Source organism: Amblyraja radiata, chromosome 32 (assembly GCF_010909765.2).
Source record: "Amblyraja radiata isolate CabotCenter1 chromosome 32, sAmbRad1.1.pri, whole genome shotgun sequence".
In the NCBI taxonomy this organism is placed as follows: domain Eukaryota; kingdom Metazoa; phylum Chordata; class Chondrichthyes; order Rajiformes; family Rajidae; genus Amblyraja; species Amblyraja radiata.
The window spans coordinates 15,036,581-15,061,300 of record NC_045987.1 but is presented as its reverse complement, the minus strand read 5'-3'; the positions used below and the strand labels follow the sequence as shown (position 1 = coordinate 15,061,300).

At 39.0% G+C, this 24,720-nt stretch overlaps 1 protein-coding gene across 1 annotated transcript in view; it reads left to right on the top strand.

Moving 5' to 3' along the window:
* The window catches only part of ak8 (adenylate kinase 8), a 111,883-nt gene that overhangs the window by 60,475 nt on the left and 26,688 nt on the right, over positions 1-24,720 (top strand). The window contains exons 8-11 of the mRNA XM_033048678.1: positions 1,313-1,513; positions 4,714-4,845; positions 11,557-11,646; positions 19,869-20,010. Coding sequence (XP_032904569.1) covers positions 1,313-1,513; positions 4,714-4,845; positions 11,557-11,646; positions 19,869-20,010 — 565 coding nt within the window. The remainder of the gene's footprint in view (positions 1-1,312; positions 1,514-4,713; positions 4,846-11,556; positions 11,647-19,868; positions 20,011-24,720) is intronic.

Sequence of the window (24,720 nt, the reverse complement as noted above, 5' to 3'; positions counted from 1 at the left end):
CACACACTCACATACACACTCACAAACACTCACACACACACTGACTCACACACCACATATATGACAGTAAACTTTCGTGAATCTACTCACACGGCTGAGCACGGCCTCTCCACTGTGGGGAGTCAGAGGCACTTCCGCAATCAGCGCGACCTCTGCACTCACGGGAAATTACGCAATCAGCGCGACCTGTCCACTAAGTGGAAGTCACGAAATGAGCGGGACTTTTGTACTAAACACAGTCGGACCTAATAAAGCATTTATTCCTTCCAAATACAGTCAGACCTAATAAAGCATTGCAGTTTCAAGCACAGGCAGGGCAGCAAGCCAAACAACTCATGGCATTGTCATTAGGGGCTAACAAATCATTTATTGCAAGTACATTGCAGACTCACAGTTCAGTTGATTCACAGTTTAGAATGAGAGTTGTGGCCTCTCCCTCGCAGTGACTGACTCACGTCCAGGCATTGCGGTCCATAACCCGAAATCATCTGGCCCACAGGCGGATTTTTTTCCCCGTAATCATCCGGCCCGCCGAGCACCGAGCTCTGGCTGCATCGCATCCTGCACAAAGCCGCCGGCACGGCCACGCACTTCTGTGAACATGTTTAAGAAAGAACTGCAGATGCTGGAAAAATCGAAGGTAGACAAAAAATTCTGGAGAAACTCAGTGGGTGAGACATGCAAGGATTGCATGAGGCTGCCTCACCCGCTGAGTTTCTCCAGCATTTTTGTCTACCTTCTGTGAACACGTAATTTGATGCCTGCCATCCGGGGTGGGATGGGGGCGGGATCTTTGTGTACACGTGATAGATTTGGCCCGCCATCTGCTCACAGACATGCGTCCTGGCCCCTATGCAGAACAAGGTTGCCGACCCTTGATCTAGATAATCAATGGGCATCTGTCACTGTTGCCGTCAATATTAAATTGAATTGAAATATTTTCAAATCTTGAACTGCAGTTGGTCATTTCTGAATATATAATATTTTATTCACTGTCATTCGAAGGTGGTAAGATAAAATATTATTCCACTGTGATCCTTTAAGTATATTTATAGCACTTTTCTTATTATTCATTTAAAATTCTCTTGTCCATTTGCACTTCCACCATTGCTGACTCATGTTTAGATTATTTGTTACTAATTCAATTGCTGAGTGAAAAGTGTTGATTTAAAAAAAAAGTATTTTGGCCAGCCCATTGGCATTTATAATAAAGGAAAGGTTTTTTTTAATTCTTCCTTTAAGCAAAGTATCTGATATTTCATTTTGAATTGGATGCAAGTTTTGGATTTTCACCTCTGCTTCTGTACCTCAGAAATATATCATACAATTTTTAACTGGCCAACATCAACCAAGATACAAAATCGGTTAGAGAAACCTGCTGGGATAACTGAGGAAGAGACTGTGAAAAGATTATTGGCATACCGCCAAGTCGGTCATGGGGTATTGAACAGCTACAGTAAAAAACACCAAATCATTAATGCTGATCAGCCTAGTGTTGATGTCCTTTCACAGGGTAAGTAATATGACATCAATTACCTATTGTAAGAAAAGCTGCTGAGGTATTATACATATTGATAATAGCTGCTAATTTGGTAGCAAACTATATCATGATCTACACGTAGTCCTGTTATAAAGCGTGTGTTCATAACACAAATTGGATATAATGTGATTAACAGATTAGTGCAATTTCAATTTGGAACTAAAGAATTAAACATTACTTTGGAAGTTGATAAGCAGAAAAAAAGCTGTCTTGGAAAAAAGGCCTGGGGAAGAAATTGTTTCCATGTATATTCCCTCCATTCCCTCCAGTAATTAGACTGTGGTTGCTTCTTAAGTTCATAGTCTGTCAGTTTCTCAGTGTCAGGCAATTACCTCTATTCACACTTGTGCAATGTCTGTTAAACAATGTAACATATAGCCATTGGTATTCCTAGGTAAATAAATAAACTTTTAGTGATTAAAAAGACCTTTACTTGTGGAAATCTGGCTGGGGTTAAAAAAAACATTACTCTTAAGTGTCTAAAACTCACTCTCCCATAACCATTTAATTGATTTGTTTTATAACACGATTGTCTACGACGTGAACTTTCTTAGAAATACAGCTTTCACTTATAGCAGAGTTACCTATGTTAGTTATAGATTACTGTATTTCTGAGAATTGATTTGAAATTCAATCCAGGCCAAGAAGTAATTCTTTGGGATACCAATGTGATCCAGTCATCTGCATTGACTTCCATCACCAGTGATTACCATAAAAGCATTGAAATTGCATGATTTTGAATAAAACATAGAAAATACATGATTAGACATAAATATGTAATAACGTTTCAAGAACAATGCAAATAAGGATACACGTAACAAATGAAAATTCCTCATTCTGTGAATTTGTTTTGGAAAACAAATTGCATGGCTGAGCATGAAGAAACTATAAACTTCCTTCCAGAGATGTAAGGACATGACCAAGTAACAGCAGACTAAAACAAGTTAAGGGTTTAAACTTAATCTTGGCTATTCATAATATTGCTTTGCATTTTAATTCATCAGGCTAGGTGTCATTTAAAACTGAGCATCTTATGTAAGATTGTATTTTTGTACTCCTTTGTGCTATTATACTCCCCCTCTTATCTTAAGATTAAGATGGAATTCTGCACAAATTGAGAGCACATGTAAACTGACATTTTGGTTCAGATGGGTTTTTCTGGTGAGGACGATGGTGTTGTAATGGGAAACGTTCTCATCTATCTCTCCTTCATTTAGTTGGTTATTTAATGATTAGCAGTCAACTATCACTTCTTCCCACTCCGTTGTTAGTAATACTAATTAATAATTGAGACTCAAAAAATCATCCATAATATTATGCAGCTGAAAGTGCTGAAAATGCTCAGAACATAATTACAGAATAACTTATTCTATTGATTGATACTTCCGGGCACGTTATAAAAATATACTTTTAAAATAACTATTCTCAACAAAATACATTTTCTTGAAATAGATAAAATTATAATTTAGCTGTAATATATTCACGGCTATGTGATGCCTTGTCAAATATATCACAGGGCAGAACAATAAATGACCATAGATTTTCCAGAATTGTTTTATAACCTGATGCCAAAAATAGCTTAATTTGGGTTTATTTTAGTTTCTGCGCAGTATATAAATATAAAAAATCTGGAAACATTACATTTGTTGTTTCACACGTATTTCTACCATTCAACATGTTTTTTTTGCTCATTTAAAGAATGGATAGAATCAACAAAAGTTTAATTCTATTGTCAGCTTGCATATCTGTTACTAACTGCTTTTTTTTGGAATGGATGCTGTATTTAATAACTCAAAATCTCACAATCCATGCAACTCAATAGACATAAACATGGTCAGCTAATTTATCTCAAGTCAAGTACCAGACAAGACAATGGTGCACAAGATCCCTGAAAATTGATTATATTTTTGAACAGAGAATAACAGTAAATTGGAAACATTTGCAGAAAAATTGGAATATTTGGTCCATCCTTCCGCTCTGCTATGCTCGATCCACCACATGCAAGAGTTGGAAATATAATGGATGATTTGATGTGATGAAGAACAGTTAAAGCCAGGAGGAGAATCAGACCACTCTAGTAGACACTATTTTGCTTCGTGTACCATTTCTTATTTCAGTAAAATAATCATTTAGATATAGAAAAAGTACTTAAATAATATAATAGTAGGGAATGTAGTCCATATTTCCATTATGATGACTGTGGTAATACTACTTGGATTGCAAAAAAATACTATCAGCACCGGATAAAGTCTACTGATCATGGGCCTTGATTATTTTTTGAAATGCTTAATGCTTAAGAGGCTCATCGATAGGCACATGCATATGCTGGGCATGGATGGGGTATGGGTTATATGCAGGCAGATTAATTTAGCTAGGCATCCTGTTTGGCACAGACATTGTGCTTTGAAGTGCCTGTTCATGTGCTCCAATTTACTCTGTTCTATATTCTATGAAATGGGTGTCCATTACCCATCTTAATGTTTGCATTCATATTCTAACGTTGAACTTTATACTCCCATTCACCTATGGAAAATATATATGTTAATTCACTGCCTATACTAGATAATTTTACATATGTTGCAAAATCAAAGCAGTCGGAATATACATGAATTTTCTCTGTTGCTGTGATTAATTTGCTGGACTGTAGCCTTGAAAGCACCGTGCTTCTGGATCATCAGACCAGAACACACAACCAACAATCCAAATTGGATTGTTCAAATTTTAATGTGATTTTAAACAAAACTCTTTGTCATATTAACAATAAAACTCGATTTTTATATCTGGCCATTGAACTTTAATTTGAAAGAGTTAGTTTGCTTTAATGCTATTACCAGTCACTGTTCCATATACATGAATATTTGCATTTGATTCAATTAAATTAATTCATGAATTTTAAGAAAAAAATGAAATTCCATTTGAATTTTATTTTAACGCTTAGTGCATACTGTTCATGCACTGCAAGCTTTCTACACTTTGCAACTGAAAACTAATCAGCAGGGAATCATTACATCTAATTACTCTGCAGATAATTACACCAAATGGGGCGGAGGGAAGGAGGAATCCCCTACAAATGGGGCTTAACAAGATTCATACTGCATGAGCCACTTGTCTTCAAGTATTATGTGCTTAGGGTTATTTCTGATTATTTTTTGAAAGATTTTCATTCTTCACAGTTCTGAGCCATGTCCAAAGCCGTCATCGAACTGTCGCCCCCTTCACTCCAAGAATCATTCTCCATGGACCCCCTGGCAGTGGCAGAAGCCTGCAGGCAGCATTGATTGCAGAAAAATACAGGATTGTTAATAGTGAGTGCTAATTCAGTCAGACTTCATATCTTTATTGAACTCTTCCTGTTTCTGTCTTGTATAACAGGTGTCAATTTAAACCTTTACATTCTTGTAATAAGTACCTATTAAGGTCATAGCCTCGGAAAATCTATTTCTATTGCAATAATGCCTCCCGAGGCATCAAAACACAACACTAAAGTATGGCTCCTATGTACTATTTCTGGTTGTAATCCTGAGCGCAGATGAACAACAATTGATAAATTGTGCCTAGCCCTAATCCTAGCCCCACCCCCTAATCATAGCCCTAATCATAGCCCTAATCATAGCCCCAACCTCAGCCCCAGCTATGTCATGTTGGAACTGTACAAAACATTGGTTAGAGCACATTTGGAATATTATATTGATGCACTGCAGGAAGGATGTGGTAGCAATAGAGAGAATGCAGATGAGTTTCACCAAAACACTGCCTGGAATGGTGAAAATAGTTAATGGAAATATTGGTGTTATATATATATATGTCTTGGTTTATTCTTACTGGAACAAAGGAGGCTGAGGGTTGGTTTTATCGAGGTTTATAACACCTTGAGGGGCATTGATAAGATAGATAGTTTGAGTCATTTTCCCAGGGCAGGGGCCCTTGAACTTAAGGGCACAGATTTAAGGGTAAGAGGGAAGAAATTTAAAGGAGATCTGAAGAATACCGTTTTCACAGAGCATGGTGACTATCTGTAATGAGCTGCAATGGGAAGTGGTAGAAACAAATCTGATTACAATGTTTTCAAAGGCACTTGGACAGTTGTTTTAATAAGAAGAATGCAGACAAGTGGGATAGGCGTAGGTGGCCATCGCAGTTGCATGGACACAGTGGGCTGAGAAGGATAGTTTCTGTGCCGTACAATTCAATAACTACAGGGAGAAGCACCAGCATCCCCTTTACAGAATCATTAGAAATGGCAACTACAACAGCAATATCCCACATTAACTAAAATAAGCTGCTCAGTTGCTACCTGTAGAGATAGATTATTGTGTTTTAGCTATGATCATCAGAACTATTGAACAGCACATCCACTTTCAGTGCAAGGTGTATTTTCATTTGAGAAATACTGTCTGATCTGTTTAAGGTAGATAAAAATGCTGGAGAAACTCAGCGGGTGAGGCAACATCTATGGAGCAAAGGAATAGGTGACATTTCGGGTCGAGACCCTTCAAATTCTTTTGTGCAAAATATCAAACTATAAAACTAATTTTAATGGTTAAGATTTGTATTTTCCATGGGATACTCTGCAGCCATATATGTCAATTAAACACAGAAGGCCATTAAGAATCTAACACCTTAGTGGGTAGCGAATCACATACGGACCAGACTGGGTAAGGACAGCTGATTTCCTCCCCTAAAACCCATTAGTGAGCAAAATTGATTCTAATGAGAAGCCAGCAGTTTCATTGCCATCATTGCCACCATTACTGATATTACCTTCTAATGCAATATTTATTTAATTATTTGAACTTAAATTCCCTAGCTAATAAGATGGGATTTGAACTTGTGTTTTCCAAATGCATAGCTGACAGATTGGGGCTATTGAGATTTCTTGGACCATTGAGATTTCTTTTGGGACAGAGGTGACCAGAACAAGAGGGACAAGTTGCACCTGAATGGAGAAGGGACCAATCCTTGTAGGGAGGTCTGCCATTGCTACTCAGGAAAGTTTAAATTAGAGTGGGAGGGGGTGGGAACCTGTGTAAAAGGTCAGCAAAAGGAAGGATAGGTGGAACGGTTGAGATTAGCACCAGTAAGTATCAAAGCAAGGATAGGCAGGGAGACGTTAAAAATATAGTGTATCTTATAGGCTGAAGAATGTTTATTTCAATGCAATGTGTATAGCGGGTAAAGCAGATGAATTTAGAGCCTGGATCAGAGATTGGAAATATGGTGAAGAGGCTATTACAGAGATTTGGCCAAAGGGGGACAGGATTGGCAGGGCAACGTTTCAGGGTTTCAGACACGATAGATCAGGAGGTATTAGGATTTGCTCTCTAATTGAGAGAATATCATGGGGTACTCAGAGAGGACATACTGGTGGGTTCGTCCACTGAGACAATATGGGTCGAGCTCAAAAATAAAAAAGGTGCAATCTGTCTAATGAGATTCTACTACAGGTATAGACCTCCCAATCGCCAGCAGAAGATAGACGACCAGATATGTAGACAGATTATAGTTGTTGTCTTGGGTGACTTTAACTTCCCCAATATTCATTGTTTCTTGCTCAGTGCAAAAAGCTTAGATGGGGCAAAATATATTAGTTGTTTTAGTTTAGTTTTAGTTTTAGAGATACAGTGTGGAAACAGGCCCTTTGGTCCACTGAGTCCACACCAACGAGAGATCACTCGTACACCAGTTCTATCCTACATGCAAGGGGCAATTTACAGAGGTCAAACCTGCACATCTTTGGAATGTCGGAGGAAAGCGGGAACAGCTGGAGAAAACCCACATGGTCACAGGGAGAATGTATAAACCTCGTACAGATAACACCCATAGTCAGGATCGAACCCGGGTCTTTGGCGCTGCAATGCAACAATTCTACTGCTGCGCCACTGTGCATATTCAAGAGAGTTTCCAGAAACAGTATGTGGATAGTCCAACTTGAGGAGGGACTATACTGGGGACCTTGCACTGGGTGACTGGTGTTACATTGCAAGAATATTTTGGGAACAGTGATCACAACTCCATAAACTTTAAGATAGTTATGAATAAGGATAAGTCTGGATCTTGGACATATGTACTAAATTTGGGATAAGGCATATGACAGCAATTAGGCAGGAGCTAGGAAGAGTAATTTGAAAGAGCAGTTGTTATTAGTTAAATCCACATCTGACATGGGAGTTGTTTAAAGCCCAGCCGATCTGAGTTCAGGTCCATCATGTTCCAATAAGGAGGAAGGGTAAGTATGGTTAGATAAGGGAACCTTAAATGAACCAAGAAGGTTGTAAATTTGATTAAAAAGAAAAAGGAAGCGCAAATAAAGTTTAGAAAAGTGAAATGGGGCGTTTGTGGAATATAAAGCGAGTATGAAATAACTCATGTGGGCAATAAGAATGGCCAAAAGGGGCCATGAAATGTCATAGGCAGGTTGGATTAAAGAAAATCCCAGTTACCCAAATACACTTAGATTAAAAACAAGAGGGTGACCAAGGAGAAGGTAGGACTGCTGAAGGATAAAGGAGGGATTTTATGTTTGGTGTCACAGGATTTAGGAGATAAGTACTTTACTGTATTCACCAAAAAGGACTAGAAGAATAGTCAAATCCATGTGGAGAATATTAATATGCCAGGACAGGTTGAGATCAAGAAAGATTAGATGTTGAGGGTCTTGAAGAGTATTAAGGTGGATAAATCATCAGGCCTTGATGGGGTCTATCCCAGATTATTGAGAGAGGCAAGAGTGGAGATTTCAGGGGCCTTGACAAAGATCTCTATATCTTCTCGATCCTCAGGCCTCGAGAATAGCCAATGCAGTTCTGTTGTTTAAGAAGGGAAGTAGAGATAACCCAGGAAATTATAGGAGAGTGAGCCTCATGCCAGTGGTTGGTAAGCTATTGGAGAGGAGTCTTCAGGATAGGATATTACCCTCATTTGGAAGCGAAAGGGCTAATTAGGGTCAGCCAGCAGGCTTTGTCCATGGCCGTGAAAGCCTCCTTCGAGTGCAGGAGGCTGAAGGGTGATCTTATGGAGGTGTATTAAATCATGAGGGGAATAGATAGGGTGAATGCACAGTCTTTTACCAAAGTTGGGGGAATCAAAAACAAGAGATCATATGTGTAAGGTGAGAGGGGCAAAATTGAATACAAATTTGATGGGCAACTTTTTTACTCAGAGGGTGGTGGGTATATGGAACGAGCTATCAGAAGAGGTATCCAGGTACCAAAGCAGCATTTAAAAAAACACTTGGTCTGGTACATGGATAGGAAAGATTTAGAGGGATATTTGAGCCAAACGTGGGCAAATGGGACTATCTTAAATGAGGCATCTTGTTCAGTGTAGACGAATTGAGCTAAAGGGTCAGTTTCTGTGCTGTATGACCCTATGGCTATTATATGCAGCCCTTTTGCACAAACAGCCCAAATAGGGAAGTGTTCTCGAGAAGTGTTAAATTTTCATGTTTTTGTTTTTTTTTTGTTATTTTCCACATTTTTTCTCTATCTCGGTCACAAAAACATCCTCTGACATCAGCGTTAGCTAATTAAAATCTAATTCACACCAAAGATCAAATATTTAGATTAAGCTAGTTTGCATGTCACATGATGTAATCACTGGCAAATAGCTAGTTGCTCTAATTAGAAGTAGTTTCATTGCTCTTCACAGCTTCAGTGAATAATGTGTTGCATCAGAGACTTTTCAGACTTTTACGTAAATAGATACCACATTATGTTTGAGTAACTAATTAGTGGGACTTTTCAAATGGAACAATTTAGGTTGAAATTATAGAATCCTTCAATTTTATTTTGAAATTAGAGAAATGCCTTGCTTGGCGACCTTCATTTTAGTGGAAATTCAAAAATAAAATAGGTCATCAATTAATAAAATTGACTTAAAAATATTCTATTGGTTCTGTTTCTCTCAAAATATATCTTTGTATCTGTTATACTTTGTTTAATTCAAATGAAATTATTCATTTTCTGGGAGCATGCAGGCTTTTTTTTCTTGCTTTTGTTGCTTAACTTTAGCAAGACCTTGTAAATATTTACCTGTTTTGAAGAATTTGCTGTGGAATTTTCATTGCTGGTGAAAATCTATTTTGTTTCCTAAGCCAAAGTATTTTTGTGAACATACTTTTGATAGGTTTGACATAAAATGGGAGTTGAATCTGACATATTTTGTGGTGCCAAAATAATGTTATCTAATTTTCTCTTATCTTTTCTCTGATACATGCTGCCTGCATTGCTATATTTGTTTATGTAGGCATATTTTTGTTTTACAATCAGTATGCATTTGCAGTTGGTAGTATTTATAGCAGGTACATGAGGTACAGTATCTCATGTTACTGGAACTAAATTTAAGAAGATGTGTGAAATACACATCTTCTATTAGAGAGATCCCAATTAGGGGAGAATTTCTAAGCAAGCTTCTCCTATTTAATCTTGTTATTCTAACCATTTAACATTTGGATTGGACGTTAATCCAAAACCTGTAGACACTGGAAATACGAAATAAGAGCAGAAAATGAAGGCGGCACGGTGGCACAGCTGGTAGATCTGCTGCCTCACTGCGCCAGAGACCAAACTTTGATCCTGACCTCGGGTGCTATCTGTGTGTAGTTTGCACATTCTCCCTGTGACTGGGTGGTTTTGGGTTTCCTCACACATCCCAAAGACATGCTGATATGTGGGTTAATTGGCCTCTGTAAATTGCCCCTAGTGTGGAGGGATGCAAATGAGAGCTAACAGAATTAGTGTAAACGGGTGATCAATGGTTGCATGCTCAGTGAGTCAAAGGGCCTGTTTCCATACTATACCTCTGAACTAAAAAATGCTGGAAACACTCAGTAGGTCGGACAGCCTCTGTGTAAAGAGAAAAGAGTAAAGAATGTTGAAGCAAATTGAAGACCCTTCATCAGATTTGGCGATGAAACGTTAAACCTGTTTCTCTTTGCACAGATTCTGCTGACTTTTGATTGGAATTTTGTTAACTTCTCACATATGACATCAATCATTCCACTTCTTTGTACTAGAAAACTACCGGCTCTAGTATGATTCTATGTTAAGCGCAATAGCTTATTTACTAATGATGTTGTATGAGACTTTTGATCGCTACTCTAGTGCTGACCACAAATACAAAAGATTATTTTACCTCTTCGTGGATTTAGCCGTAGTAGATGTGCTTTCCATTTAAAAAAAATAGATTTCGTAAATTTTAAATAATGAATGAAATTAAAGTTTGCATTTTTTGACACCCTTTAAAGCCTTGGGATATCCCAAACCATTGTACAATCAATTAACTACTTTTGAAGTTTTCCAATGGAAGTAAATACAGCATTCAATAGTGCAGTAGTGAATTGATTTTGATACAGGTCGAGGCAGAGATGTCGACTGAGTCACCAGAAGAATTTCCTTGCTATTTAGAGAGTGACTTGGAATCTTTATATATTAATTTTAAGAGCCAGATAGGCCCTGGGTCTAATATCTTAATTGGAAACAATGGTAGTTTCAACAATGCGACATTCTCTCAGTGCTATAGTGGAATGCGAGCCCAGATTCTGTATTCAAGTTCAGTTGTCAGTTTTGATTCTAGAACCTGAGTGAAAGTAGCTCCGCAGGTTTATATGAGTATATATTGCAGGTTGAATATTTAAGCTAGACATCTTTAGAATAAAAATGTGCGATTTGAATGTCTTATTTTTGATTTGATGTCTTAATATTTAAGTAGCAGTACTTCGAAAAGTTTCTACACATCAGTAGTACAGCAGCCATGTTCAACAGGCACTAGATATTGATCATGTGTGTATAGCAATCAAACAAACATTGAACTAGTCAGCAAGGAAGCCTTTCACTTGAAAGTTTACAAATAAAGGTACTTAATGAAAAAATATTCATATTATTTGGTGTTTCAATCGATATTCATTTCTCAAGCATGTAGTTATGTATAGTCTGTTGCCTGATTTTTTTTTCTTCTCTACTATTGAAACTATGTATGCAATCATGCTCTTAATTAAAAAGAATACTTGTTTTTTACAGTTTCCTGTGGACAGTTACTAAGGGAGGCTGTCGCTACTGAGACAAGATTTGGCGAAACCATTAAACCCTATGTTGAAAGTAGGCAGCCAGGTAAGGTTCCTGACCCCCCTACTGCTTGTATTCTGATATTGAACAAAGGGCAAGATTCAGACACCACCGGAGCTTTTCTCCCTCGTTATTAACAGGGAGTTCAGGAGACATTGAACAACTGAATATCTCAGAGTGAGATCCATAGGGACTTTCCCTGCACTTCCCTCTAGCCCTTGCTTAGAGCATGTTTGTACTAGCTGAAGGCAGAGAAGGGTTACTGAATAATTTACTAACTGATTAATAGACTCACATGGGTATAATTAGGATAGGCATAGGCAGCAGCTACAGTAACCAGTACAGTGCTTAAGGGAGCTGGAGGCTGCTTTAGCTTCGCCTGAAAGAAAGTTTCTGGGGCGCTGCTGTTTGAAGATGAGTCAGGAGGAGAGCAGAGCCCCTGCTCTTTTGAAGTGGAAATAGGACAGTTTGAATCTGTCGAGTTTAATTTTTCAGAGGTGCAATGGACCCTGTGGTGCAACACATTTTTCTTTTTTGTTCAAAAAAGTTTTTAATGTTATTTTCCATATATAAAGTTTATTCTATAAATATATGAAATAAAGTTTAAAAATATCATTAGTGGCTAACAGGGTAAAATTATTTTTAAGTATTTTAAAATTCCATTTTATCATCCCCTTGAAGATAGTTATCCTTCTCCAACAAGAGCTCTGGTCTATAGCTAATTTATTAAAGACCAGATATTTAGGTAGAATGAGATAAGTATTTGTGTAATGCTTTTACAGTCAAATATTTTCAACATTCAACATAGCATTTTTGAAACGTAATTATAAATTTAATTAATTTTACAATTTTACCATCCCAAATTAGTAGAAGTAACTGAATTTTATTCATATTTACATCATTAGGTATTTGAATGAATTTTATTTTAGAAGCTGAATCTTTGAGAGTTGATTATCACAGGAATCTCCCCCCCCCCCCCCCCCCCCACCCCTTCCATAATGAGGGAAGTGGGTGGTGGCACCCGTGGAAGAGTCCACATCACTATTTACTCTTTTGTTATTTGTGCATGTGTAAAGAAATGTGAAAGAAACAAAAATAAAGTTTGTGTTCATTTATTTACTTTTTTTCACATACATTTTTCTTCTATATCCCAGACTTTTTGGTAGTGATTTGTGAACTTGCTCAGGGAGAATTTCCATTACCTAGTCTATTGTAATGTGGTGGTCATGTCAATGTAGATTATTAGTGTATTATTGGAGCAGTAAGTAATTTTACCCACATCCATTGCAAGTCAAGTCATGATCGACTACATTCCCAATGTGCATCCTGAATATGTGACCTGAACGGCTCAAACAAACATGATTAATTTGCAGATAGTAGATGAAAGAAGTATTAATCTGACAATGTCCAGTGTGTTAATCAAACACCTTTAGCTTTTAATTAGTATGCATTACTGGGATGTTTTCTATTGGTCATACCGATGCTAACCGAGGTCACCATTTGCAGCTGCCTAAATTCCCTGAGCTCAATGCTATCTTAACTAATGAGTGCAGCTTGTGAGTCTTTTTTTTGTCAAATCAATTCAGTGGTTAATCCCAACATTTAAATTAATGAGATTTGAATCAGTATTGGAATTTCTGTCTAAAACAACATTCTCAAGATGACGTTGTACTATACTTACCAATGTCACAGTGTAATAGAAAATATTGTTAAAGTCAAGTGTGCAGGAAGGAACTGCAGATGCACCGAAGATAGACACTAAATGCTGGAGTAACTCAGCAGGACAGGCAGCATCTCTGGAGAGAAGGAGTGGGTGACGTTTCGGGTTAAAACTCTAAAGAAGGGTCGACCCAAAACGTCACCCATTCATTCTTTCCAGAGATTCTGCCTGTCCTGCTGTTGCTCCAGCATTTTGTGTCTAACTTCAGTTGTGAAAATCAACTTGTGTGAACAGTTTTCTCTTACCTGAGTTTGGAGATGGTGGGCAGGAGAGATAAATGCATGCAGATTACTGTGCAATTAACTTGGATGCGAGAGAGATTTTAAGGAAGAAAGTAATAAAAATGCTTGAGGATAAAATGTTCCCTTGAAATGTTTATATTATATTCAAAAGCTATCACTACTATCACTTGATTGATAATTTAAACAGAAAAAAATGGTTTCAGGAACACGACTGCAGGAAATGTATATATTTTTAGGTGCAATTTCATTTCATTTAAAATATATGAAATATATATTATATGGCTGACTTTTACTTTTTTACTTTAAAATTAAAAACAATTGGTTATCAAATTCCCTCTCATAATCTAACAAATGGTAATCATTTTCATTCGACTTGGTATAATTCTCTACCCATCTGAGTGATAAAACCATCTCATTTATACCAATAATCAATATGATGCAAACCATGGCAAGGTCACCAATCAAGATCTTGACTCGTTTAAAATGGGTATCAGTGATTAAGGGAAGCTCTATTTTTGTCTTCAACGGCTTTTTTCATAGCAGAATTTCAAAGTATTAGCCCAAAACACAAAGTGATGGCTGCATTATAGGATTTGCCTGACCTAAAGTCCCATGTTAGTCTGAGTAATTGAAATTAGCCTGATTGAAGTTGGGGTGAACAACCTGATTAAAGTGGAGTGCAGGAAATGTAGGTGGATACAGGGCCGGCCTTAAGCCAATTGGACCAATTGCTCCCAATTGGACCCCGTGCCTAAGGGGGCCCCGTGCCAGAGTAATCTACTCTCGGCTCGGGTAGATCTATGCCCGGTGGAGGGGGTGAGAGAGGGGGAGAGAGGGGTGGAGAGAGAGTAGAGGGGTGGAGGGGGAAGAAACGGGTAGATGGGGAGGGGGGGGGGAGAAGGGTAGCGAGGTAGGTGGGTCGTTCCCTCACGGTCCCGGGGCAGCATTCCGCACCTCCAGTCGCCATGCTTCACGCATACAGTTCCGGCTCCACCCCTCTCTCTCCCCGGGGAGACGCGGTGAACAATACAGGGAGGGCTGGGCCGGGGGTTGGAGCAACGTTTACAAACCTCGGCCTCAGCTTACGCCCGGACCCCGGCATCGCTCCTGCCGCCAGCCCTCTCCCTCCCTTCTCTCCTTCCCTACACACACACACACACACACACACACACACACACACACACACACACACACACACACACACACACACACACACACACACACACACACACACATAACGCACAGACAACTAACACACACACATCACGCACAGACAACACACACACGCACACACACACACACACACACACGCGCACACACACACACACACACCTAAGTTAGGACGCGTGTACTTTTAAACGCACATTTTGATTACTTTCCATTCTACCATAGAGATATAAAGTCTATAATAGACTTTATTTATATTTCTATGATTCTACAGACCTTGGCTGGGAACCTGGGGCTCATCAAAATTGTTCCCAATTGGGCCCCGTCCGCACCTCCTAAGGCCGGCCCTGGGTGGACAGTTCTTTGTTTGTCTTGCAGATTAACTCCACTCTATCTGGAAGTTTGATGGAGGCAGAGTGTAGCATTGTGATGAGGGAAATTGATAAAAGTGTTGGTATGACAACACTGTCTAGATTGACACCATTTTGGAGTGAGATTGGGAGTGTGTGGACCTGTTGGTAGGACAAGAGCTTTGAAGCTATGATTAAAGTGGTGTGCATTCTTGAGGGAAAGCAAATTTGAGAAGATATCTTCAGTGTCCTGCAATTGTTGTAGTGAAAGGTTTTTGTGAGGTCAGAAAAAGCTGTGTATAATGATTGATGTTGTATTTCTCGGAGTATATGATGCAGGAATTCCAGTATTTAGAAAATAGGTGCAGGAGGAGGCCATTTGGCCCTTCGAGCCAGCACCGCCATTCATTGTGATCATGGCTGATCGTCCCCAATCAATAACCCGTGCCTGCCTTCTCCCCATATCCCTTGATTCCACTAGCCCCTAGAGCTCTATCTATCTCTCTCTTAAATCTATCCAGTAATTTGGCCTCCACTGCCCTCTGTGGCAGGGAATTCCACAAATTCACAACTCTCTGGGTCTTAAAAGTTGTTTCTCACCTCAGTCTTTATTCTAAGACTATGGCCCGTGATTCTGGACTCGCCCAACATTGGGAACAATTTTCCTGCATCTAGCTTGTCCAGTCCTTTTATAATTTTATATGTTTCTATAAGATTCCCCCTCATCCTTCTAAACTCCAGTGAATACCAGCTTAGTCTTTTCAATCTTTCCTCAAATGACAGTCCCGTCATCCCAGGGATCAATCACGTAAACCTACGCTGCACTGCCTCAATCACAAGGATGTCCTTCCTCAAATTAGGAGACCAAAACTGTACACAATGCTACAGATGTGGTCTCACCTGAGCCCTATACAACTGCAGAAGAACCTCCTTACTCCTATACTGGAATCCTCTTGTTATGAAGGCCAACATTCCATTAGCTTTCTTCACTGCCTGCTGTACCTGCACGCCAACTTTCGGTGACTGGTGTACAAGGACACCCAGGTCTCGCTGCACCTCCCCCTTACCTAACCTAACCCCATTGAGATAATAATCTGCCCCCTTGTTTTTGCCGCCAAAGTGGATAACCTCACATTTATCTATGTTATACTGCATCTGCCACACATCTGCCCACTCACTCAACCTGTCCAGGTCACCCTGCAACCTCCTAACATCCTCTTCACAGCTTACACTGCCACCCAGCTTTGTGTCATCCGCAAATTTGCCAGTGTTGCTCCTAATTCCCTCTTCCAAATCATTAATATATGTGGTAAACAGTTGCGGCACTCCATTCGCCACTGCCTACCATTCTGAAAAGGACCCGTTCACTCCTACTCTTTGCTTCCTGTCTGCCAACCAATTTTCTATCCATGTCAACACCCTACCCCTAATACCATGTGCTCTAATTTTAGTCACCAGTCTCCCGTGCGGGACCTTATCAAAGACTTTCTGAAAGTCTAGATACACTACTTCCACTGACTCCCCTTCATCCATTTTACTTGTCACATCCTCAGAAAATTCCAGATTAGTCAAGCATGATTTTCCTTTCATAAATCCATGCTGACTTGGACTAATCCTTTTACTATTATCCAAATGCCCCATTATTACCTCTTTAATAATTGACTCCAGCATCTTTCCCACCACCGAAGTCAGGCGAACCACGTCTGTAATTCCCCGTTTTCTCTCTCGCTACTTTCTTGAAACGTGGGATAACATTAGCTATCCTCCAATCCACAGGAACTGATCCTGAATCTATTGAACATTGGAAAATGATCACCAATGCATCCACTATTTCTAGAGCCACCTCCCTGAGGACCCTGGGATGCTGACCAGCAGGCCCAGGGGATTTATCATCCTTCAGTCCCATTAGCCTACCCAATACTATTTCTTGCCTAATGAAAAATTCTTTCAGTTCCTCTATCCCCTTAGATCCTCTGTCCTCCAGTACTTCTGGGAGATTGGTTGTGTCTTCCTTAGTGAAGACAGTACTTGTTCAACTCTTCTGCCATTTCCTTGTTCCCCATAATAATTTCACCCGTGTCTGCCTTAAAGGGACCCACATTTGACTTTGCTATTCTTTTTCCCTTAACATATCTAAAGAAGCTTTTACTGTCCTTCTTTATATTCCTGGCCAGCTTCCCCTCGTACTTCATCTTTTCAGCCCATATTGCCCGTTTTGTTTCCTTCTGTTGTCCTATGAAAGTTTCCAAATCTTCTGGCTCCCTGCTACTCTTTGCTGTGTTATACATCTTTTCTTTTAGTTTTATTCTATCCCTAACTTCTCTTGTCAGCCATGGTTGCCTCCCTCTCCCCTTAGAATCTTTCTTCCTTTTTGGAATGAAATGATCCTGCGTCTTCCGGATTATGCCCAGAAATTCCTGCCATTGCTGTTCCACCATCATTCCTGCTAGGATCCCTTTCCAGTCTACCTTGGCCAGCTCCTCTCTCATGCCTTCATAGTCCCCTTTGTTCAACTGCATCACTGACACTTCCAATTTAACCTTCTCCTTCTCAAATTGCAGATTAAAACTAATCATATCATGATCACTACCTCCAAGCGGTTCTCTTATCAAATCTGGTTCATTGGACAACACTAAATCCAGAATTGCCTTTTCTCTGGTCGGCTCCATTACAAGCTGCTCTAAGAATTTCATTTATGCAAATGGAGAAAATGTATTTATTCATAACTGATCCTTGTTTTTCACCCAAATGAAACTGTTGAATTCCTCCAGCTCTTTGTGTTATACCCATTCTGATGGTGTGCAGAACTGAACTGCAGTGATGCTGTTAAAAACATTCCCCAGCAGATGGCAGGCAGAACCAAAAATCTTTTGTATAGCATCGTTGGTGAAAACTTCTGAGATTTCTTTTCCAGCATTGATGAGCACAATTTCCCCTTAATTCACTGTGAATTAGAGGCAGGAGGATCAATTTCATTATTACCTGTGATATTTTTCAGAGAGTTGATATTATAGTCTGTGCTTGTAAATAATTAAAAATGCAAGAGGCACTGGGCTAGGTAGCAAGAATTTGTTTAAACATTTGCAGTATCCTCTTTTAGCAGCCCTCATGACAGCTGCTTTTAAACCCGAACAATACACTTGCATCAAATTCAACAAAGAATATGTTCCTGGTAGATATGTGTTCCATTAGAAGAGAATGCGATTTGATCAAGAACTTGGATTTATCCAGGACCTATCACAATGTCAGTAACCCAAAGGTGTTGTAAAGATATACTTTCAAAGTTTATATCATGTTTAAAAAAGTGCTGGAGTAACTAAGTGGGTCTGGAGAACATGGATAGGGGCATTTTGGGTCAGGACTCTTCTACGGGCTCTGAAGAAAGGTCCTAAACAGAAATGTCACCTATTCATGTCCCCTGACTCGCTGGGTCAGATGATGTTCCCTGACCTGCTGAGTAGCTCCAGCACTATGTCTTTTTTTGTATATTAGCATCTATATTACAGTCCGTTACAAGAGAACTACTGGCCAATATAGCTTTTCTTCGTTTCCTACTTTTGATCTTTTTTCTCCAGTACTTTTAAGTATCAGGCGGTGGTAAAGGTTGTAGCTTTATTTATCACCAAGCTGTATAGCATGGTGCACAAACCATGTCAGGACACAGTGACTATTGATGTGCCTAAACCTACATGATGGGACACAGAACGATCACATCATATCAATACACGTTGAATCCTTAAGCATATAGTTTGTGCTTGTAAAATATTCTGATTTTAAACCCTTCCATAAACAAATATTCCACTATTATTAAGTAAATAAATTGAGAGTTGGGGTACATGTGTCATGATATCGCAAATTGAGTTTAAATTAAATTTGATCATGTATATTGCTTCCTTTTAAATTTATGATCACTTTGAAAATATGGTAGGTCATTGAGATGAATTTCAATTACAATGATCTATAAGGATAAGGAATAAAGGCACCACCAATGACCTCAGGGCCAGCATTGGCACACCACTATTCATGAAACTTTTGAGATTTCATTCATCTGGTGTTTCTAAATCCCAAATAAATCAATTCCACAATTTTCATAAAGCATGAGCAAAATGAAACGGCTGGCATTTTTATTGCATCTTTTACTTGCTCATTGGAATGCCCCATTGGCCTCTACAGTCAATGAAACACTGTTAAATAATAATCACTGCTGTGATCTAAGTAAAACATCAGTGAATTTGCACATAACACACTCCTGTAAACTGCAACAGATAATCTATTTTTCCTTTCATTGTATTACAGCTAATACAAAATAGATTACATGATTATTCAAACATTAAATATTTTCATAATAAACTGCAGCGTTCCATGGTGAAATAAAATACCAATGGGATGAAGTATAAAACATTGTGGTATGTGAGTATTACTCTTCATGGTACCTGAAACTATCAAACAGAAATGGAGCATGTATTATTAGTCCTATAAGAAATCATTGTCTGAATGTGAAATATAGATGGACTGGGAGGAATGTGCTTCGTTTGTGAATGTCAGCTATCACCCAAACGCCTAGCTTGGAATTGGCATCAAGTTAGAAACTATCTTTGATTCAATTCCCTGCTCTTTAAATGACATGTTGCATCTGCAAAAATATTTGAGGCAAAATCTCAAGAGGTAAACTGGAAAAGTTAACAATTTTTTTTTGTTTTACAAACTCAGAAACATAGCCATGTAATTCTGTATAATACTGCTCAGCACATAATATTGTAATCATGCAACTCTATTTTGGGGCTCTAGTTCCAGATGCTATGGTCATGAAATGTATGTCTCAAAGGCTAAGTAAACTGGATTGTTCCACGCTGGGTTGGGTGATGCATGGATTTCCTCATCATGCGGTGCAAGCAGAGATGTTAAAAGATGCAGGATTCTTATCAAACAGGTAAGCCTTAATATAATACCTATAACACAATATATTGTCATTTGCACAGTCGTATTGTAACCAGCGCATTACAATCTAAATGATACAATTCTGCCTTTGTAATGTAACTGCGCACCCCGGAGTGGGGGTCAGGAAAGGATCAAAGGTAGGAAATAGTTGGCCTGGTGTAGTATGATTCCTCCTGCAGAGCATTTAGGTCTTGGAGAAAATCGTTAATGAGCCACACCGTATTAAACCCCAATATGCCAGGATGTATATTTTAAAATATTCTATGTCAAATGGTGTACAGAAAGCATAACAAAGAGAGGGAAAGGCAGAGGGAGATTTGAGGAGAAAGATAAGAGCTAGAAAATAAAATTGTGATTTTTTTTTTTCAATTCCAGACAGCATTTAAAACTATCACATCTCTTATATCTGAAAGGACAAGCTCTGATTTTGTTTTCTCTGCGTTTAATGGATAATTTAAGTTACTTCCTAATTTACTCTTTGTATTTATGGTCTCACTGTTATTCTTACAAATATATTTGATCAAATTCTGCCATGAAAATAAATTAGGATGCAATTCCTAAGGGGATAGATCTTTGTCCTTTGGCACTTGCACTCTAAGATCTTGGAGAGCCAGAGGGATTGAATTTATGAGATTTATTTTAAAGTAATCTTGCTTATGCAGTATCAAAGTATACAGTCTGAAGAAGGGTCCCGACCCGAAACATCACCCATTCCTTCTCTCCAGAGATGCTGCCTGTCCCACTGAGTTACTCCAGCAGTTTGTGTCTACCTTCAAAGTTTACAGCTTTGGTTTCTGTCTCAATTGGTTCTTAAGACCTGGTATTGAAAAACAAAAAACAATGCACATATGGAGTTATCACTTCACTTTGGCCCACTGTGTACAAAAGACATTCTTGTTCTGTCAAGAAAATGGCAAACATATCATCCAATTATATTAGTTGCATTGCTTGAGAATTGTTTCTCTCAAAATGGCACCTTCTGTTAGATTTGCTCTACTGAGAATAATGCATCAATATGCCCTGACTGTGCTGAGTAGGACACATCTACTGCATTCTCCCTCCCAGGTAGCAGCTGTCCTGTTATACAACTTGCTGGGTCAAAAATAGACACACCGCTGGATTAACTCAGTGGATCCAGGCAACATCTATGAAGAACATGAATAGGTGACATGCCGGACCCTTCTTCAGACTGATTGCAGTGGAGTGGGGGAAGAAAGCTGGAAGAGAGGTAGGGGGCAGGACAATTATGGCAAGTGATAAGTGGATACAGGTGAGGGGGGATTTTCCATTGGCAGATGGTTGGACAAAGACCAAAGCTGAAAAGACAAAAAGCATCTGATCAAAACCCCTTGGGCATGATCCTCGGATGGGTCAGAACAGGCCTTGTCCATGATGATGCTGAGAAAACCCTTAGTAGACAGCAACGTTCTGCTTAAGATTTACGTTCCATTAAAGATGTCAATTTTCTTTCAAGATTTTGAATATCTGAGCCATTCAAAAATCATTAAAAGTGATACATTAACAGATTTTAAATAATTAATAGTTTAAAATGTATTAAATAAAATTATTTTAAAACATATAATGTTTTTTAAAAAATCTGAAAATAAGGTTGCTCACCCTATTTTTCTTTCTCACGCAAATAAATGAAATCTGCAAGCTACAAATAAAATAGATTCATTTTTCCCTAAATTAACGACGACCTAAGCAATTTTGTGCAGATCTGTTTCTCTAAACAATTGATTCTTAATGATGCTGGTATTAAGAAGGGGGAAGCACCTGAAATCTAAACCAGTTTCCTTGCACATGGCTTCCTTTTTTACTTTGTTCCTCTGTACTGCCATGTCATGAAATTTAACTTGAGCATGGTTAAATTAATAAAATTAAAGCATTACTAACAGAAGATTAAGTAGTGAGAATGGGAAATCTGTTACCACCATTGTATTAGTTTGACTAAATTTGTACTCTGTTCAGGGAACTTTTCAGAAGATTGTTAACTGCTTGAGTACAGGTAAATGAATCCATCAGTGTGCTGTATTTGCACATGCTTCAGTATTCTCCAGTGCCAATCCCCATATGGATTACTGAGAACACACAACAGATTAATAGAAGAATCAATGGGAAAATGGAGTTGAAATCTCCAGCGCAATCCTGGGGCCAGTAAGGTTAATAACCACATTATCAGCTACTCGGTCTTTAGCTGTTTGAAGTGGTAGGTGTTGCTCTGCATAGCACAACCCTATCTTACTCCTCATTAATTGTTCTAATGCAGCTGTACCTGTCCTCTATCCCTGCCATTTACAAGAAGTTTGTTGGGCATGCAGTGGAATATTCATCACTCTTTAGTTCTGTGTGTAGAGAAAGCACTTTCGTAAGGTCTGATTTTAGAGGATTATTGTGCTGTATCTGCAATGAAATAGAAAATGAACAAGCCAGAAACTTGGTTGTGAAATTGTGTCCATAAGAGAGAGGGGATTCTGGAATTTCAAATAAGCATTTCATGTAAATTCTCAGCTTTCTCTGTGTGTTTTCTAATTATATTCACCACACATTGCTGGATTTGTCCAACTCAAATTTCATTGAATGCGCAATTATACTTGCGCTGTTTCTGGACATGCAATCTTGGGGTTGTTAAACTGAGATTTTTAGCATATTGAGTCAAGTACTGTTTCACATTATTTTAATTATGTTATTTTAAGAGGATAATGGACTTTAAAATGCCTTTTCATATTACCACATAAATATGTGGTGAATTTTTACTCCAGGAGTTTTTACAATGGCATGAAAATATCATATGTGTAGGCTTGGAACCAGTGGTAACGTTTCCTTAGGCAGATGAAGTACAAAACCTTATTTGTGCATTACAATGGATGAGCCTCTTCCTTTGCAACACTTCACACTCAACTGCATTAAACTTGTCCATTTAATCACATCAGCGAAACCTTATATTCCTTAATAATACAGTGTTTGTCAAAATTCCACAATTTCCAACGTTTAGCCAATATCCCTCTAATCCTTTCATATCCATGAACCTGTCTAAGTGCATTTTAAATGGTGTTGTAGTACCTGCTTCAACTACCTCTTCTGGAAGCGGTCAGTGTTATATTCACAACACCCTCCGAGTAAAAACTTTTATAACCTCTTGTTTTTGAAAGGGTAAAAGTGCATTGACCCCTCATGATTTTACACGTCCCTATAAGATCACTCCTCAGCCTCCTGCGCTCCAAAGAATAAAGTCCTGGACTATCCAACCTCAGCCCCTCAAGTACTGGCAACATCCTTGTCAACCTTCTCTGCACTCTTTCCAGTTTAATGACATCCTTCCTATAGCAGGGACCAAAATTGAACACAGTACTCCAAATGTGGCATCACAAACATATTGTACAACTGTAGCATGATGTCCCAACTTCTAGACTCTACCCTGACTGATGAAGACCAATGTACCATCTATCCTCTGGTGACACAATTTCCAGGGAACTATGTATCTGTATTCCTAGATCCCTTTGCCCTACAACATTCCCCAAGGCTCCACCCATTCATTGTGAAGGCCCTTTCCTGATTTGACTTGCCAATATGCAACATCTCACACATATCTGCATTAAATTCCATTATCCATTCCTCAGCCCATTTTCCAAGCTAATTCACATTCACAAGTTATAGGAGTACAATTAGGCCATTCGGCCCATCAAGTCTACTCTGCCATTCAATCATGGCTGATGAGTATTCAATGAGTATTTCTCCTCTGTATTTACTGGGGAGAAAGACAGTAGGACTGAGGAAATTGGAGCAGTCACTGGAAGTGTTATGAGAGCAGTCAGGGTTACCATCGAGGAAGTACTAAAGGTACTGTTGTGTTTGAAGTTAGACAAATCTCCGGGGCCTGATCAGATACATCCAAGGACAAACTTGCGGGAAAATAGAGAGGAAATTGCTGGAGCCCTGGTTGAAATTTATGAGTTGTCCTTAAATATAGGAGAGGTGCCAGAGGATTGGAGGGTGGCAAATGTTGTGTCTTTTTTCAAGAAGGGCTGCAGGGAAAATGCTGGGAACTATAGGCCCGTGAGTTTAACATCTGTAGTTGGTAAGTTACCAGAGAGTATTCTGAGGGATAGGATATACAGGCATTTGGATGGGCAAAGGCTGATTAGGGACAGTCAGCATGGTTTTGTACGAGGGAGGTCGTGTCTCACGAATCTGATTGATTTTTTTGAAGACGTGAGCAAAAAGGTTGATGATGGCAGAGCTGTAGATGTTGTGTACATGAACTTTAGTAAGGCAGTCGACAAGGTGCTGCATGGTAGGCTGCTCTGGAAGGTTAGATCTCATGGAATCCAAGGAGAGATGGCTGAATGGATAGCAAATTGGCTCTGTGGAAGGAAGCAGAGGCTGATGGTGGAAGGTTGCTTCTCAAATGGAGGCTGTGACTAATGGTGTGCCCATTACTGTTTGTCATCTACATCAATGATTTGGATGAGAACATATAGGGCAATGTTAGCAAATTTGCTGATGATACAAAAGTTAGTGGTTTTGCAGATAGTGAAGGTTGTGATCAATTGCAGCAGGATCTGGATCGATTGGTCAAGGGCAGAGGAATGGTTGATGGAATTTAATACAGAGAAGTATGAGGTGTTGCATTTTGGAACGTCGAATAAGGGCAGGACCTACGCAGTAAATGGTCGGCCTCTGGCTAGTGTTGTAGAGCAGA